Consider the following 12,535-nt stretch of genomic DNA (forward strand, 5'->3'; position numbering starts at 1 on the left):
ATCAATACATAGGACAGACCGGCAGATGCACCAATCACAGACTCCGCGAACATCACAACGAAGTTTCCAAGGCCTCTCCAGATTCTTATCATCCCATAGTCATTCATGCCCGTTCGTGTTTGCGTTATCATCCCCTCTTTGATGGCACAAAAATCCTTGGGGGGCATGACAGCAGATTCGGCAGGGAAATCATAGAATCATTCGCCATGACCACAGCAAAAAACAACGTGTCAAACCCTTCCCTCCTGCTGACGAAAACTGAGGTTGAATTTTTAAAATCCGAGATAACCCTACCACCCTGACTTGCACTTCGCGTGTTTTATCTTTCCTTCTCTCCCCTTCTCTCCCCTACTCCTACTGGGTATAGTCGGCTGCTCGCGGTTGAAAATTTACTCGTCTGTTGCTAGTTGAAAGATGTAGTTGTGTTGTCCCTGTTTTAATTGTTTATTCTTTCTTCATCCATGACTTAAACCAACACGCTCTTCTACTAAGCATACCTATTTTTCTGAGCTATGTACTGTGCCAGTCCTAACTGCGAGCCACTGATCTTCAACCCGGCTTCCTTCTTCGAGGCTGCTTGCTTCATCTCAAGAATGAGTTTGCTCCGTCTAAGGCTCCGCTCGCTCGGTCTGCACCTACGCAAGAACCTCCCTCATCCTGGAGTGGCGCCCGTCCTTGGATTCCACTGTAACAACTGGTCCTCCAGCTACCGCATCATGCAGATATCGAGGAAAGAAATATCCCTAGAGCTCCACCTTCTGGGGAGGGTCCTTCCCAGCCGCATGACGAACTTGTTTGGCGCCGGCTTCCACTCGCATCCTTCGTACCTGTTCATCGTCGACGCAGCTTCTCGCCTCCTTGAAGCTTCATGGAAAGAAGTGATTGCTGGAGTGACTGCCTCCTGCCGTGAGCTTAACGAGACGAAGTTTGAACCGCCAGTCCTGTTGTGCAAAACTGCTATCTCGTCTGACACCATGGAATTGCTCTCCAAAGGCCCCAAGTTCGCCCCAGACCTTGCCACTAAGAAGGTTGATCAACTCGTCTCAGTTCATCAAGTCGCCGCCGCCATCCCAGAACCACAGAGGCAAGATTTCCTCGGCTCCGCCATCCGCGCCGTGTGCTTCCACCCACCCCCCAAGCCAGGCAAGATCTCTCTACTCGCCGCTGTTGAAGAGCTTCGTCAAGAACACCTAAAGCTGTTAGAATCCGATAAGACGGGTGTGTTTGTTGTGTTAGAGGAGGGAGATTTTGGAGATAAGGTGAAAGCTTTCCTTTCAAAGAATTTTCTCAAACTGAAATCGCGACCGTCTGGGACCCTCAGGTCAAGAGCTAAACAACTCTGCTCGTCTTTGAATCTGTCGTCCCTAAAAACCGCCGTTAGTAGCCCAGCGAAGCAGTACCTTTCAGTTTTCTTCACTGCAAAAACACATAAGATCGGAGTACCCCTCCGAAGTATTGTGTCGGAGAAGGGTTGTTGGCAGAAGCAGCTCGGGCTCTTTCTACAAAAGCATCTGTCCTGCATCCACCTCCCTCAACCCTTTGGAGTGTCTAACTCAATAGAACTCATCTCTGTCATCAGTTCCCAACATTTCTTCTCCTTGCCCCACTCTATTTTTTCACTTGACATAGAAGACATGTATTTCAATCTAGATCCTACCGCTTTACTGGTCTCAATCTCCGACGCCATCTTTGAGCACGGAGCTGTGGATTTTCAGAATTCCTCCGGTGTCTCCGTTGCTGGATTCGTGGACCTGATTCATCTATATCTCCAGTCCACCTTAGTCGAACATGAGAAAGGGATCTACCGCCAAAAAAAGGGAGTTTGCATCGGTTCATGTCTCGCCCCTGTTCTCAGTGAATTATTCCTTTTATTCGTTGACAGAGCTATAAAAGCACAACTGGACATCTCCGCGCCTGGCTGCCATGTTTTCAGATTTGTAGACGATTACCTAATCATTCATCCTGCTCGAACTTCTCCAGATAGCATTACAGCTGTTTTTTCCGCTTGTTCGTCGGGCCTTACATTCACGAAGGAAGAACCATCGAATGAAGGTCTTCAGTACCTAGATTTGCGGCTTCATGTCAGTGCTACTGGACTCTGCTGGGCCTTTCAACAAAGGTCTTCCAAACCTGTCCTACCGTTTTCTAGCGCCCATTCGAAGTCGGTTAAACACGGTATCATCAAATCGTTGTTTTCTTCATCCTTCACGAAGTCTTGCTGTCATCTTTCAGAAGATAGCTTCAAATTGCAGCACAGTAGGCTTGTCAGGGCAGGGTATCCCGTCGACCTTCTCCGATCTGTAATGGAAAGGATGATTCGCGGGCCTGATCGCCAGCCACCAGCCACAAAAAACAAAGCCCGATTCGCCGTCATTCCTTACGTACACAATTCGGCCCACCGGATAAAATCCATTGCCTCAAAGTTTGACACGAATGTTGTCTTCTCGTGCCGCATGCGTCTTAAACAACTCTGTCAAAGGTTAAACAACAACCGGATTCCGATTGGATGCACTGTCAAGCACAAGAAGAAATTCATTCCATGCAAAGAGAAGAAAGTTTACTCCATCCCCTTGAGCTGTGGCCATCAATACATAGGACAGACGGGCAGATGCACCAATCACAGACTCCGCGAACATCACAACGAAGTTTCCAAGGCCTCTCCAGATTCTTATCATCCCATAGTCATTCATGCCCGATCGTGTTTGCGTTGTCATCCCCTCTCTGATGGCACAAAAATCCTTGGGGGGCATGACAGCAGATTCGGCAGGGAAATCATAGAATCATTCGCCATGACCACAGCAAAAAACAACCTGTCAAACCCTTCCCTCCTGCTGACGAAAACTGAGGTTGAATTTTTAAAATCCGAGATAACCCTACCACCCTGACTTGCACTTCGCGTGTTTTATCTTTCCTTCTCTCCCCTTCTCTCGCCTACTCCTACTGGGTATAGTCGGCTGCTCGCTGTTGAAAATTTACTCGTCTGTTGCTAGTTGAAAGATGTAGTTGTGTTGTCCCTGTTTTAATTGTTTATTCTTTCTTCATCCATGAGATATATGCACGCGATATCATATTGGGCCCGTGATCGACGACCGATATTTATATATCGTGAGGCCGTACAGTATGTCCATATCGGTCACCAAAAAGCACGCGATGTCGTATTCTATTCCAATAACCACGCATTATCGGGGTATTGTGCTCCAATATGGTGTTGTAACCACAAGTTCTATCGGGATATTGTGCTTCGATATCGTGTTGTATACCAATAACCACATACTATATCGGGATATTGTGCTCCAATATCCTGTTGTATACCTATAACCACATACTATATCGGGATATTGTGCTCCGATATGAATTCCCATCGTGCGTATCGGGTTAATCGGATAACAATAATATTTTATTGGTTCCCATCAACTTCATTGGAATACAATATTTCCAATAAGCCGAGTTCATATTGGCCTTTTTCAATAGGGGAGGGACGTGACCCACAGCAAAAAGACCATGGAGGAACTTTGGAACAAAAGAGAAAGAACCGGGGGACTCTCGGCAGAGCAAGTACAAGCGATCGTGGAGACGACCGTTCAGCGGGCGATCCAGGGACTTCAAGAATTCTTCACCAGCAAACTGATGCAGCTGACATGCAGGGTCACCGAGCTGGAGAAATTAGGAAAGACTGTTGAGCAAAACCAAGAGAGCCTCTTCAGGCAGTTCGTCTCGAAGCGGAGAAAAACGGGCGAGCCTCTACGGGACGCAGAAATTTCGGACGCAGAATCATGCGCAAGTCAGCGAAGCCAAGTTTGAACGTGTGGCAGTGGAACTGCAGGGGGATGGGTCGGAAACAGGCGAGCCTTAGCCTGAGGGTGTCGCTTGAACCCAATCCCCCGGCGGTGATACTGCTGCAGGAGCCGGGCAAGAAACCAGTGAAGATCAAAGACTATGCTACAATTGAGGGCGACCAATACGTCGCGACGCTTGTGCACAAGACCTACGCAGCCACGAGACTAGACTTGGATGGCTGTGAGGTGTCGTGCTGTCACATTGTGATCATCCCAGTGAAAAAAGGGGATCGGGGTGTACATGTGGTGCACGTGTATGGAAATCCAAAGAACCATAAGAAGGACTACAGGCGGCTCATCGCGAAGGTGGTCAAGGAGGCGGGGAAGGACCCTGTGGTTATTGCGGGAGACTTCAACGCCCCTCACCCGGGATGGGGTTACAAGTACGTTTCTCCGAAAGGCAGAAGGCTGGCGGAAAGCATCAACCAGGAACGCCTAACATTGCTTACCGAGGTTGATCAGCCAACCAGGACGGGCACGAGCTCATGCAGAGAGATCTGTCCGGACCTGACGCTTGTCAAGAACGTGGCGAACGCTGAGTGGAATAACCTCATGGAGCAACTCGGTAGCGATCATTGTATCCTCGAAACGACTATTCACGAGCCCGGATACACAAGAGAGACGGGAAAGGCAAGAATAACGGATTGGGACCGATGGCGAAAACAGAGAGGGAAAGGTGCAGCTAGCATCGAGAACATCGAGGATTGGTCTTTGGAGGTGATCGCCAGTGTCAAGCCGTTCGTGGCTGAAGTTGAACTCTCAGAGAAGACCCTGCAGTGGACACGCGTCTGCTTCATCTTTGGGAAGCACGACGCGGGCTGACCAGGAGATGGAAGAAACAGCGCTACAACAAGAAGCTGAGGAAGAGGATTCAAGCACTCACAAAGCTGGCCGAGGACTATGCGGTGGACTTGGCTAGGAAGAACTGGTATGGCCTGTGTGACTCTATACGGGGCAGCCTAGGCACGGCTCAGGCATGGAGGATGCTTAGGGCCTTAATCGATCCGAGTAGGGTAAAGGCGGTGACGGGCGGCCGTTTAGCGGAACTGATACATAAGTTACCCTGGGACCGCAAGCAGATCATGGATCGGCTGGCGGAAAGGTATTTGTGTTTGGAATCCACAGGAGAAATCGTGGAGTATGAAGGGCAGGAAAACCCTGAATTAGACGGGCCAATTACTGTCGCGGAGTTGGAGTATGAGCTCGGGGTTATGAGGAAGGGCGCAGCACCCGGACCGGACTCCCTCACAGCGAAACTCCTCTACAACTTAGGGGAAGGGGACCTGAAAGAGCTGGTACGCCATTTCAACGAACATTTCTGGGAGCGCGGGCTTACTCCAGATAGTTGGAAGGTTGCTGACATTCGCTTCATTCCAAAACCCAAAAAGGAGCTCAAGCTAGAAAATCTGCGGCCGATTTCGCTTACATCTTGCCAGGGCAAGGCGTTCGAACGAGTCATAAACTCCAGGGTTATGAAGTATCTAGACAAGGAACAACTCCTTCCGAACACGCAGTTCGGGTTCAGACCTCACACATCGACGCAGGACATACTCTTGTGGATATATAAGGATATACTGGAGAATCCGAGGAGCGGCCAAACGAGATGCCTTCTAGCTTTAGACTTGAAAGGCGCGTTTGATAATGTTTCGCACGAAAGCATACTTAGGGGTCTCAGCACAGTTAACTGCGGGAGAAAAACCTTCGAATATGTCCGCAGTTTCTTGACGGACAGGACAGCCACGTTGACGTTGGGAAGTATGCAATCTGGGACATACAGACTGGGTTCCAGGGGTACGCCGCAAGGGGCAGTAGTTTCCCCGTTGCTGTTCAACATTGCGCTGCGGGGTCTACCAGAAGCGCTGAGGGCGGTTCCGAACGTGGAGCATGCCATCTACGCGGATGACATCACCCTGTGGTGCAGGGAGGGCAGTGACGCGGAAATAGAAGAGAAGCTTCAGGCGGCGGCGGATATCATCGGAGAGTACGTTATGAGATGCGGGCTTAAGTGCGCCCCGGAGAAATCTGAGCTTCTTGTCTTCCGAAACCCTCGCGATAAGCTAGTCGATCACATTGACGTGGTGATTGATGGGGTCCGGGTCCCAAAACCAGCGGAGGTTCGGATTCTGGGCCAGCTTCTACAACAGGGGAGGGGGAACAAGTCGACTATCGACAGACTGGACGCCATGACCACGCAGGTGTGCGGTATGATGAGGCGAATTAGGAACCGTAGACACGGTATAAAGGAGAAAGAGGCAATACAGTTGGTCCAGGCCTTCATTATTGCCAGACTGACGTACGGCACTCCGTACCTGAACTTGAACAAGGCGGAGATGCAAAAGCTAAACGTACTGATAAGGAGAGCGTACAAAAACGCGCTGGGGCTACCGGAGCGTACGGCGACCGAGAAACTGCTTAAACTTGGGGTGCATAACACCATAGAAGAACTTCATGAAGCTCAACTAGTGTCACAGCTGAAGCGACTCTCTTCCACAGTGAATGGAGCGTGGCTTCTGGACAAACTGGGAATGGCAGTACCCGGCGGTTCTCACGGGCCCGGAGACGCGGGGGAAGAGCTGCCGGCTGAGACCCGGCAGAGATTCACGATCAGTAGAATCCCCCGCAACATGCACCCGGATAGGAATGCGGAACGGAGACAAGCGCGAGCGGTGGCCCTAGAGCGTTCCTGGGACAGCAGAGAGGGAACCCTGTACGTGGATGGGGCCGGTCCGGTGCTGGGGGTGGCTGCAATAGCGGTGGCCAGTGCGCAAGGGCAGATCAGACGCGTCGCCTCCATACGAGCGCAGACGGTGGAACAAGTGGAGGAGGCGGCCATAGCATTGGCGGTGGTTTGCAATCCTCGTGCGACGATAATTTCGGATTCACAAAGAGCTTGTCAAAACTTTGCGCGAGGGGTCGTGGGTCAACCAGCTCTAAGGCTCCTCCGCAAAACCGCAGTAGAGGGAGTACATCTGATCTGGACCCCCGGCCATATGGGGCAAGTCGGAAACGAGGCGGCGAATGCTGCGGCCCGAGGTGCGTTATACCGGGACTCGGTTCTGCCCCAGAGGGATCTGGACAGTGCGCTCACTTACAGTGAGGCCTTAAAGGCTCTACGAACACATAGGGCAGAATATCCTGGGCCGGCCAAAGGTCTCAGCAGAGAAGAAGAGTTAACGTGGAGACGACTTCAGACGGACACGTTCGTCACACCGATCCAGCTACATCTGTGGTACCCAGAGCGGTACGCCACGGCGGACTGTCCCTTCTGTGGTGAGCCCTGGGTGGACGTTTATCACGTTGTCTGGGCATGCAAGAACCTCCCAGGACTGGCTCCAGTCGAGGAGCCCAAACTCGAGGAGTGGGAAGCGGGACTCAAGTACGCGACGGCTAGCGAGCAGAGGCTGCTCGTGGCCCGAGCACTCCGAGTTCACTCCGCACTTGGAGCCCCGGAATAGGGGCACACAACCACTCTCTCCTTTTTCTTCCCCTTCCCTTTCCTAAATCTTTCAACTCAATAAAGTTTTTCAACAACAACAACCTCATCCTTCTCTCTAGAGGCCCGTTCGCACATTTACGTTTGGTTACGACTGAGGTTTTGTGATCTTTTCCGACGAGAACACGCAGTGGCATGCTGGCGCCATCTATGTGGTGTCCCTGGAACTGCATCTCATTAAAGTGAAAGTGTTGCAGTATTCGCGAAATCAAATGTACGTACTATCTATGAAAACTGTTCGTTTTTCAAATTTTCAATGTTTTTTGAACAAAAAAAAAAAATAATAATCATGCGCGAATAAACAAGGAAGATCCATCGGTGTATCCTTAGGGAATGCGTTAGCTTGACCGTTAGGAAACGCCACACACGTCCCCTCAGGGAAATTTTAACGATGATCCTTTAATTTTTCTGTTTTGGTTTTCTCTTTTGACTATCTCTTTTTCTTCCTTTATTTTTTGCCAGTTCTTTTGGGGGTTTCTTTTAGGGTTAGTGTTAGCGTTTCCCAAAGAAGGACTTGTGTGGCGTTTCTGAAGGGTCATGGCACCGCATTCCCTAAAAATTCATCACTGGATTTTCCTTCAATTTGTTTTTCCGGCGAAGCGAGCTCGCTGAGCCCCCTGAGCACAGCCTCTGTCACACGCAGAGCCGCGTCAGGTTGCCGCTTCTTTCGCCGCATATCGGCCAGCCGAGCTAGGCGCTGCTTCCGTTCTTTTGTATCGTTTGCCCCCCTTGCACGCTTAGCAGCGGCATCCGCTGCCTGACGCTGCTTTCGCTGTTCACAGGTTTCCCGCGCGCGCATTGGCGTCCACCTTGTAACGTCGCCTCTATCACGCGTTTGTCCCTCACTGCTCTGCTCCTTTCTACGCGGCGCGCTTTTTTTTCCCCCTGTTTTGTCCGCAGACAGACGCCATCAACTATTCCCTGTCACGTGAGTACTAATCCAAACGCATTAAAGGGAAGCTGAAACACTGCTTAAAAACTTATATGAGGTCGATTCCTGCGTACATTGTAAGCCATGCCAGCGTGTCTACTTACCCGCAAAACACCCAAAGAGCCAATCTCTGCGGTCTACGAAATCAGCTCAGCAAATGACAGGGCGGAACATCCATTTCGACCCAAAAAATAACGTCTGTGCTGTTGCATTAGCAATTGCAAAGCGCCAGGCTTGCATTGCTTAATGCAAATGAGCAGACCTTATTTTGAGGTCTAGACAGATGTTCCCCCTATCATTTGCTCAGATGATTTCGTAGATCGCAGAGATTAGCTCTTCGAGTGTTTTGCGGGTAAGTAAACGCGCATGTATTTCTTACAGTGTAGTTTTATTCCGGTAATCTGAATATCCCGTTCGTTTTCCCCGAAGATGCAACTAAACGCGAGAAAACACGAAGAACCTCCGACCTGCTGTTACGTTATAACAGGACCTTTCGGCCGCCAAGCGCGTGTCGCTTGTGTGAGCAGTGAGTGCAGTTGCAAACTTGCCAGGTATATTCCCCCGCACTGGCACCAGTCGTGACGTCAATTTCTGACCTTTTCGAAAATAGCAAGAGTGTGCGTGCACAGCTTTGATCGGTGCTGAAAAGGAGCAAGAGTGGAGATTTCAAAAACCGTTTTTGGGACGTCACGTTCCGGGAAGGAAGGAGGGCCTTCAGCGGGACTTTAAAAATGATTTTCTGCAGCCTCCGTGCACCAAAGAAAAAAAAAAAAAAAAAGTAATTTCTATATTCGAGACCTTGGAGGTCAAATTCAGAAGATACAAATGTGTTTACTCAAATACAAAACAGCTTCAGCTTGTAGCCTCCGTCTTGGGTTTTAGAAATGTTTAACCTTAACCAGCTCGCCTGCCTTATTACATTATGTTCAGCGAAGCTTCCTTTTCAGGTACCCAATAGATGGCGCCTCCGTGCTTTCTCGTCGTAAGAGATCCCAAGAGGATTTATAGCCGATTCACACGACGAACCGAATCACGAGTTTCGTCCGCGGACCATGCACTACATGACCGGCACGTCAGCGATTCCTGCGATCTGCTCCTTCTCCGCGGACGCGCGGACTAATAAGGTCGAGCGCCTTTTTCACTCGCAGATTTTTGCCGGGAGATTGACTTGAAAAGCGTTTAGTCTGGCAACATTACATGGTTCTCTTCAACGTTACTAGAACACTCAGTTGGGAAACTCGCCGTCAAAACCTGGGCCGCTGGCGTCCACCGAGACCGAGCTAAATACGACAACAGCGCCACTCTTTGTCATTTATCTGTTCTAGGGTCGCCTTGAGCTTTTAGAATGCATGTTCTTGCGTAAAAACAAACGGAAAAGACTCTTTTTGTATAAAATTTATTGGAGTTTAGTACAAAATGAAGGGCGCGTGATGTTTTTAATATGTTTAGTTTGCAAAGTTTTGCGAAACAATTAATGTTGTTTTTATACAACCATGCCTCAGCGGTGCTTTCAGGTAGCGCGTCCCGTTCTAGGTGCATTTTAACTTCGGCAGTAATTCGCGGCGCGTCTGCTGGGGAGGCGGGGGTGGCACCCCTGTAACCTCTTTGACTGTGTATGTTTCGGCGCCAAAATGGCCGATTAAAGTCAAAATAGACGTCACGTGCAGTTCGAGTGGCCGCTGCGAAAGAAGTGGTGGCGTTGTGTTCGCCATTAGCTCGGTTCTGGAGGACAGATCGGGGCCACTTCTTCAGAGCATTCTCTATGGCAGTTTCCCAACTGAGTGGTTCTAGTAACGTTGGTTTTCTTGTTTGTTTATTTTTTGTTTTTCTGGATAATTAAAACAAAAATGGCGCATCCACGCGTGAAAGAAACTGCAAAAACTTTGTCCGGCTGACGCGACGCAGGTTCCTCCGGGTCAGCGTCAAGAAGCTGCCGTCAAAACTCATCTAAAAGGCTGCGATAATTCTTGCACTTCCAATCGGAATTTCACCAAGCAAGACCTCTCTTGTGGCTGTGGTGTACTTGAGTGTTGTGCATGAGGGCGGAATGCCTGAAGGCATCTCTAAACGCCCCTCCGCGAGCCCAGAACTTCGTCGCTTCTACGCCGAACCCTTCTGAAGCAGGACCATGCTTGTGTAACTGTCGTGCCTTTGGTTGGTAAAGCAAGTGGCGCTATCACGGTGTTTTGTCTCGATCTGTACGTAACAACGGTGTGCGATTTTTTATCGCTGTAGCACGCGACGATTTCTCCTTGGACAATGGCCACGGTGTGGTGGTGGAGTTTTGCGGCACTGTGCACGGGTGGCGAAGAGGTTCGGTTCGTCGGACTTCGTCCTCGCTGGCGTCTGCTCGTTTTCTCTCTTCTGTGGATGCGCTTGGGAGACGGACGAACCGCGGAAATGTCGTCACGCGATCAATCCGTCCGCGGATCAATACGCCGTGTGAATCGGCCTTTGAGGCACTCGTTCGTAAGCAGTCGGAACTGTGTGACCCAGACTTCAATGAGCCATGAAACGATTTTTCTGGTTTTGCTAAATACTACTTAGAATCATCACCTAACGTTAATAACTAAAACCACTTACCTTGGCTTTTCTTCCTTGTCAATGGGAGACGCCAAAAAAATTCTAGAAATATGAGCATCGTTCATTCCCTTAATTCGGAGCCAGAACATGCGGCCACGTGGACTGGTGCTTGCCCTATGCAGCTAACGTTAAGCATCCGGACGCGCTGGGGTTGGCAAAGTAGAAAACACTTTTGAGCTCCAGGCAGTGTAGAGTTCGGCTATTTCCATCACCGCAATAGCTGGACACGAGCCACTAGCCGAGTGTCAGCCTAGACATTGATTGTTACGAGCCGAAGTCTAGTGCTCACGCGGTTGTCGTGCCCAATCCGTGAGCCGCGCTCGAGTGTCGTCAGGCGGGTGGTTTTGATCCAACAATTACGTCATCAAGCTTTGCCTATAAATAGTCCTCTTTTATCCTCGCAATTTGACCGCGACAAAGAAGCCTTTCAATCAGTGGCGGTTTGTGCGAGTATACTTGAGCTAGACTAGGACCAGTAAGGCTCTGCAAAGTCATGAACATTCCACCCCGATATCGTTCTATGACTCAGTTATAAAATCCGGTCCGTTTACAGCATGTTCCCAAACAAAATTTGCAATTTTTTTTTATTGGAAAAGTAAATGACGCATGGCCCAATGCTCATTTTTCGGTGAAGGTAGCGCTAGAGGTTTGAACCAGATGCCAAAGTTTCAGCATGAACCTATATTGCATTCAGAAGTTATAAGTGATTTTCTAACAATTGGGGAAAATGTGGCCCATATTCCCCCGTTTTCGGTTTCTGGTGCATAGACCACCATGTATTCGAGAGAACCGTCGCCCACCATTCATCATTGACATATTCAGAAAATAATATTTAATTTTTTTAAAAATAAAATATCGGTTCCCGCCGAAACTTTGCATCTGGTTGGGACCTCTAGCGCTACCTTCGAGCAGAGAACAAGCGTACGGCGATCTGTAGTATAATTTTACGGTGAAAAAAATCCTGTAAATGTTTTTCGGGAACATCCTGTATTTTCCCGCCAAGCACTTCAGAGTGTCTATCGCTGTAACTTATGGAGCTCGATAAACGACGAGGCTGAAAATGTGTTTACACCTAGATAAGCAGTCTGTGCTGCGGCACTGAAGTTAAAGAAAACACGTTTTCGGTGGCACAGCGCAGATTCTTTTTTTAGGCCTAAACGTCCTGCAGCCTCGTTATTAGCCGACTTCATTCGCAGATTCCCACGATTGACTTCCTGGACGCTTTACGGGAAAATAGCCGCGCCTCATTTCTCAAGGGGTTGACTCGCAGGCAAGCGACTTCCGCTGGATCCTGGAACCTTGATAATGGTACGGATTTAAAGGGGCAGAAGACGTCGGCACGTATAGTAGTCCACGCCAGGCTGATGTGTCGAATCTGGGCAAAGCAGATGACGTATTTCCCGCAGTGTGTAAAGTAACTCACGGCCCTGACGTCAAGCCACTGCGTTGGCACTGCTGTCAGCAAGGCTCAGAAGCTTCACTTTTCGCCAACCTATCGCGTGAATTCCACTGGTAGATCCGGAGGGCTTTCCGAAATTCATGAGGGAGGCGAAATTCCGCTCCATGGAACCCGCTCTGAATCGACGCGGTGAAGATAAACTCGCACTTTTGGAGCGACCTCCCCCACCCCTCCGCCCCGCTTCTTCCTCCGCCGTTCAAAATGGCCGCTGCTCGAACTTTACAAGCCCACCA

General features: G+C 49.7%; 1 protein-coding gene across 1 annotated transcript; it reads left to right on the forward strand.

Annotated features, from left to right (window-relative positions):
• Window positions 1-593: 593 nt before the first annotated feature.
• On the forward strand, window positions 594-2,867 carry LOC115331962 (the record flags this gene model as incomplete). Its single annotated transcript, XM_029994233.2, has 1 exon — window positions 594-2,867. A coding segment is annotated over exon 1 (2,274 nt), but the record flags the coding sequence as incomplete, so codon positions are not given.
• Window positions 2,868-12,535: the final 9,668 nt, after the last annotated feature.

The sequence above is a fragment of the Ixodes scapularis genome, unplaced genomic scaffold, assembly GCF_016920785.2.
Source record: "Ixodes scapularis isolate PalLabHiFi unplaced genomic scaffold, ASM1692078v2 ptg000683l_1___fragment_1__unscaffolded, whole genome shotgun sequence".
Lineage (NCBI taxonomy): Eukaryota > Metazoa > Arthropoda > Arachnida > Ixodida > Ixodidae > Ixodes > Ixodes scapularis.